The sequence below is a fragment of the Brassica oleracea genome, chromosome C3 (assembly GCF_000695525.1).
Source record: "Brassica oleracea var. oleracea cultivar TO1000 chromosome C3, BOL, whole genome shotgun sequence".
Classification (NCBI taxonomy): Eukaryota; Viridiplantae; Streptophyta; class Magnoliopsida; order Brassicales; family Brassicaceae; genus Brassica; species Brassica oleracea.
In genome coordinates, this window is record NC_027750.1 from 13,351,163 (window position 1) to 13,357,119 (window position 5,957).

Below are 5,957 nucleotides of genomic sequence, written 5' to 3' on the forward strand. Positions count from 1 at the left end.
ATGCGCGGCGGCACCTCGTGCTCCACATGTCAGGCTGCATGTGAAGGACACATGCAGGACGCCACCACTCCTCCCACATGTCAGGATGCATGCCTGGAGTGCATGCAAGAAGCCACACCAGTACACACATGTCGATCAGCATGCTTCGGTTGCATGCGCGGAGACACCTCGTGCTTGGTCGATCCACCTCGTGCTTCTACATGTCAGGCTGCATGTACTGCTTCCATGCACGGTGACACCTCGAGATTCTGTAGACACTCAGCTGCTTAGATGGTAGTTATCACGTTCTGGCCATATACGTAGAGACACCTCGAGCTTCTTGGTCGGTTTACGCAATTTTTGACCCTTCCGGCAAATTTCTAACTCGCAATCAATCCCAAATATTTTTCCGCTCCTGTTCTGATGCTCTAAATATTTTTAATAGACTCCAGATGAATTCTGATATCCTGTAAAAATATTTCCCGAGCCTCCGGCTTCCTCGAAGAATTCCATAATACCGAAATTAGGGTTTTCACCCAATTTCAGGTTTTCCCGTCGTGCTTCGATCCCGTCCTGCTTAATTCCCGTCCTGCTTCCAACTTATTATGTCTCCAGAATAATATTTTACTGATACGAAGATTTTCCGAGAAAACTTCGTGATGAAGAAACGTCGGTCTTAAAAAACGTCAAGCTTCTGAAACATCGTGCTTCCAAAAATGTTGTGCTTGCAAAATGTCCGTCTGATCAATCTAAGACATCTTCTAACTATGGTCGAGCAACTTATTCGACTCATAGTTCACCCACGATCACTTCTTCGCCCACGTCGTACTTTAAAACTTCTCGATCGATCCTTATTGCCCGAGACTCGACCACCACAAAGACACTCGACCATTTTTTTTAACGGATTTCTACAACGGCGGTGGCGCGTGATGGTGGCAGCACACGTGTCTCAGCGGGTTCCTTATACTTACTGTTCTTTTTGAGAACAGCTTCCCGGTGTTTCCGGTTTGGTCTTCGACGTGTCCTGAGTGCTCCTCGTCTCCACCTCTCTTCAATAAGGCAGTGCGGCTCTTGGTTTAAACTTGTGTGGTAGTTGGAAATTTCTCTTTTTGCTATGCTGTAGTTGGTCTATCGGACGATTCATTCTCTTGCGGTTGTGATCTGGAGAGTTAACCACCTTTCGGTCCGCTATCTCTATATGGGATTTCGGTTCAATGGGTGTAAACGGTCACGGCGGATAGGATTGGAGGCGGCAATCTCTGAGACTCTTCGACGAACGACGGCATCGTCGCTTGGTGATTCTCTCTCGTGCCGTCGGAAGTATGGTTGTCGGGTGATTTGGGTTTGTTCGTGCTTGGATTCTTCGTACTGGTCTAGTCTCGGCATAATGGTCGGAAGCTGTAGGAGCCGTTGTTTCAAGGTTTGAGGGCGTCTTTCTCTCCGGTAGCTCGCGGTTCCCGGTTCTCGTTTGAGACTGTTCTCGGTTTCTTTCGTCCAAGCTTGACCCGTTACTAATCAAGCTTTCGGAGTTTGCTCCACTATTTTACGGGTTTGTTTCAATCCGTTTAGATCTGTTTAGTTTCATTATTATCTTTCCGCTACTAGTTATCATTGTAAACTCTGTCTCAAATTTGAAAATTGGTAATAATAATTTAATATTTTACCAAAAAAAAAAGAACATTAATTTAGAGATTTGTTAGCCCGTATCCATCAAAACTTTTTTATCACAACGAGTATCCAAATGATTAACAATGACTATATAAAATCCAAATAGCACTATTTATTATTTCGTATAACTTTAAAACTCAAACGCTTACAAAAATAGACCAGTCCAGGTATTACTTCTAGATAAAATTTATTTTGAATGACATCATAAATCCAAAACCAAATTACGCTAAAGAATTACTATATTTTTATATAAAACAAAGCAAATGGCTGGGGCGGGGAGCATTGTCGAGCAAAAAAAGCCTTTGTTCAAGAAAAAAAACATTGTCGAGCAAGATGAGATAAATGTTCACAGTTCACATGCCAATAAACCGTGGGCTGCACTTTAATCAACATTTGAGATTGTGTACCGTGTGCGGCTATATATGTTCACGTATTATGTTTGGATAAGGACCCTTTCATGTCTATTCGAATCTGATGTCTCCAAAAGGTTCATTTTTAATCATTAAATCAAAGTATATTTATGAAAATATAAACCAATTTTTGATGTGACATAATTAATACATGATTTATATTATCAATTCACTTATTTTAATTTGAAAAACATAATAAATTTGAATTTAAGATGAAATCATGATTAATATATATAATAATTTTAAAACCGATATAATTCAATTATCATTAATTAATTTAACAAAAATTCACAATAAATCTAACTTTAACAATACTAAATACGACTTAACACCATGGATATAATGTTCACTCTTTTATATTTCTCTGTTTTATGAGAATTTGTTCATGTTATACAAAAAATGTTATTTTAGAATTTCTATGTAAACAACATTGATTTAATAAATATTTTGCATTTATCTCAAGCAGTATTTATTAAATATATAAATATATTTCATTTTAATATGTATGAAAAAAAGTTAAAGTGATACTTTTTGCAAAACAAAGAAAGTATGAGAAGTATTTATAGATGTACTGGAATTAAAAAAGAAAATTTCAATCTAATATATAGGAAAAAACTTACAACTGTCTAAGAGCATCCACATTGGTGGACCTCATGTGGGAGTCCTTAGCCATTATTAAAGTATTATACTTTTTTTTATTTTTTTTTTGAATAGTTAAAGACTCTTAGCATAAAAATCTGTCCAATGGTGGACTCCAATTAGGAGTCCGTAGAAAAAAAAAATTGAAGACATGAATTACAACTATCAATGAAATCAATCATTTAGAACTATGAACACAAAGGCTACTTCAAATTAGTTAAAGGATAGAGTAGAAGATGTTAACAGAAGCTTAGAGCAATATCAATACAAAAACATAATTTGGAGAATTAGTTTGAGTAGATTACAAAGACATAAGTTTGAGTGAACAAAGACGTGAGAAATACTTCACATGTCCTACAGACGTCTCTAGCAAGTCAATGGAGAAGACTCACCACTCTTTCTGCTCAAGTGTTTGCTCAGTAGTTCAGAACACTCTTTTCTTTCCGGACATACACACATCAATGGAGTAGTTTTCCCATCTCCAACTAGATTGAACACAAATAAGTCTCCTATGTCGCATCTGTTATCAAGACAGAACTTTCTCCAGCTTCTTCTGATGTAATACATGCCGCCTAATTCGCTAAATCGCAAACTCACAGTCCATGATTTTCCCTTTTTGTTCACTAGTATCATCTCTTGGCATTGTTTGTTCAAAGCAGTAGAACTCGTAGCTCCCACAGGAAGATACTGCAAACACAGAACGTAAAGACACAGAACAGATCAAACCATATATTTGACTAACTAAATATGGTTTATACGTATGAAAATTGACTCACAAGTTTGTCTTCTTTCAGATTTGAAGCAGTGACCTCAGCCAAAAAACAGTAGTCGAATGAGAAAGAAGACATTGCCCATGTTCCTCCTGAAATATAAGAAACAATTTTCCACGTCAAAAATATCTCACAAGTTTGCTATGCTATTACGGTGAACTTTGATTGAAACTTACTAATCTTGTGGTGATGCTCATTGTCATCAGCATCACCTGCAGCATCATCCGCAGCATCATCCGCTTCGGCTTCTTCCTTGATGATGTGAGGATGTGTATATTGAATCTCACAACAGCTAGGACCAAAAGGAGTGACATGAAACACCATGTCTCCTTCTGGCGGAAGCAGAGGCTTCAAGAAATGAGGTTCATGCGGATTCGCCATCTGCAAACAAGAAACGAATGTAAACAATATCAGAGGCAAACATTCTATAACCGTACACAAATATAAACTAACACCAAACTCGTCTAACAATGCTAATAAGAAACTTTAAGAACATAACAGTCCCATATATATCAAACAGTAACTAAACAATCGAGAATAAAATACAATCTCAGAGCACAACAGTTACATCAATTATAGAGATCAACAATGTCAGTATAGAGATCAAAGGTAAACCGTTACTACTAAGCTACAATATGAATAAGAACAGAAGACTATGACAACAAACGATATTGGAAACGTTACGACTCGAAATCAAAATCAAACTCGAAACCCTAACTACTTTCCAGAAATCCTCAACATCGAACCTAATCTAAATCCAAAAAACTCTGTGAGAAGGCTTCGATTTACCTTCGTGTTCCGACGGATCAAATCGCCTTTCGTCGAGAGCTCTCTTTTGTTTTTGCTGCGTCTTCCGTTGAAAATGATTTTTTTTTCCAATACCAAACGCAAAAGCCGACCAAACGAATCAAATCATGCCACGTCGCTAAGGATCAACTCCGCTAAATCCTTATTTACGGATTGATCCTTAAGTTATTTAGCCTAAATAATATTATTCTAATCTAATTTCCCTAGGTTAGCACGCTAAGGACTCGCGTGGTGCTACCGTTGCGGTTGCCCTAAGGCATTAAGAAGTGCAGCCTACGTCAACCTATAAAAGTATTTATAGTATATAGATGGAACCTACTTTATAAGTATTATTATCAATTGGGGCTTCTGGGCCTGCTTTCTGTTCCATTCCTTTTTATCCGTCCCATTACAAAAAGGGTCTAAATCCTAAATTAGCTATACTTCTAGCGGGGAAATGATTTATTTGGAAAAGGAATATGTTTTTACATACACAAACTAAAAGCTGTATTGATCTATCCACAAACTTAACAAACCTAACCACAACTAACTAAGTGTTAATACCCCAAAAAACTAATTAACTCATGTTAGTTTTGTTGGAACTCGTTTTTGACAAAGTGGTGCATACCATTTTTCCGACCGGTTTTTCGACGGAGACGTCTGTCGGAATAACCGGAACTTGGCACGATGTAATCGTCACCGTGAGCACTATGAGATAGTGTATTTGTTGGTCAAAATAAGAGTTGTTTCGAATAAGAAATGGAGATGTAAAGTGAGTGTTTTACAAAGCTTGTAAAATTTTCAATTTGGCTAAATATGAAATTAGCAAATGTCTCACTTTATATATTTGGGGCACTACAAGAAAACTAGTATATAGCCATGGCCCAACCACAAACCTTTTCTGGCGACAAAAATATAGCCACAAACTATCCACAAAATAGTTACAACGCAAATTTGTGGCTATTATGTAGTTTTTTGTGGCCATTTGGCTACAAAATATTATTTGTGGCTGTCCGAAGACGCAAAACCACAATTAGCTACAATATAAATTGTGGAATTAAATAACCACAAAATTCCACAATATAATTTGTAGCCAATATAGCCACAACAGTGTCCGTAGCTATCCAGAGCAATAATATTTAAAAATATTAAAAGTAATTACAAACTTAGTTGTGGTTATTTGTGGTCATTTAAAATACGTGGCTGCGGAAAACATTTGTGGCTATCCGTGGCAAATAGTGTAACATGTAAATGCACTTATCACTCCTAAAAAAAATTATAATATATATGTAATACCAATTTTTTATAATATTTACAGTGTTCTTTGGAATGTTAAAATCATTTTTTCAGATATAGTAATATAATCAAATCAAGTTCCATAATATCGAGACACTATATATGCATTATGTACTACTATGCTATTTAGTTACATTAACTATTTCAGATTGTGGTTTGTTACATTATATATTCATTATGCTATTTAGTTTTAGACAAACTGGTATCAATTTTTTAGGCTATAGACGGATCAAATTTTAAATTCACCTACTTTAGATTGGAACTTAAAAAGAAAACAAAAGACATGAAAAACAATTTATGTATTGCCAACATTATAACTATCCCCTAGACTATATTTGCGAAATGATTTTGCCACATGTCATTTCTACAATCAATTTCACAAAACAAATATGACATGGCTACTGAAATT

At 36.3% G+C, this 5,957-nt stretch overlaps 1 protein-coding gene across 1 annotated transcript in view; it reads right to left on the bottom strand.

Annotated features, from left to right (window-relative positions):
• Positions 1-3,062: 3,062 nt before the first annotated feature.
• The window catches only part of LOC106329918 (B3 domain-containing protein REM10-like), a 12,686-nt gene continuing 9,791 nt past the window's right edge, over positions 3,063-5,957 (bottom strand). Inside the window, exons 2-4 of the mRNA XM_013768518.1 lie at positions 3,643-3,847; positions 3,473-3,558; positions 3,063-3,383 (exon numbers count right to left, since the gene is read on the bottom strand). Of these exons, the coding sequence (XP_013623972.1) occupies positions 3,063-3,383; positions 3,473-3,558; positions 3,643-3,847 (612 nt within the window). The remainder of the gene's footprint in view (positions 3,384-3,472; positions 3,559-3,642; positions 3,848-5,957) is intronic.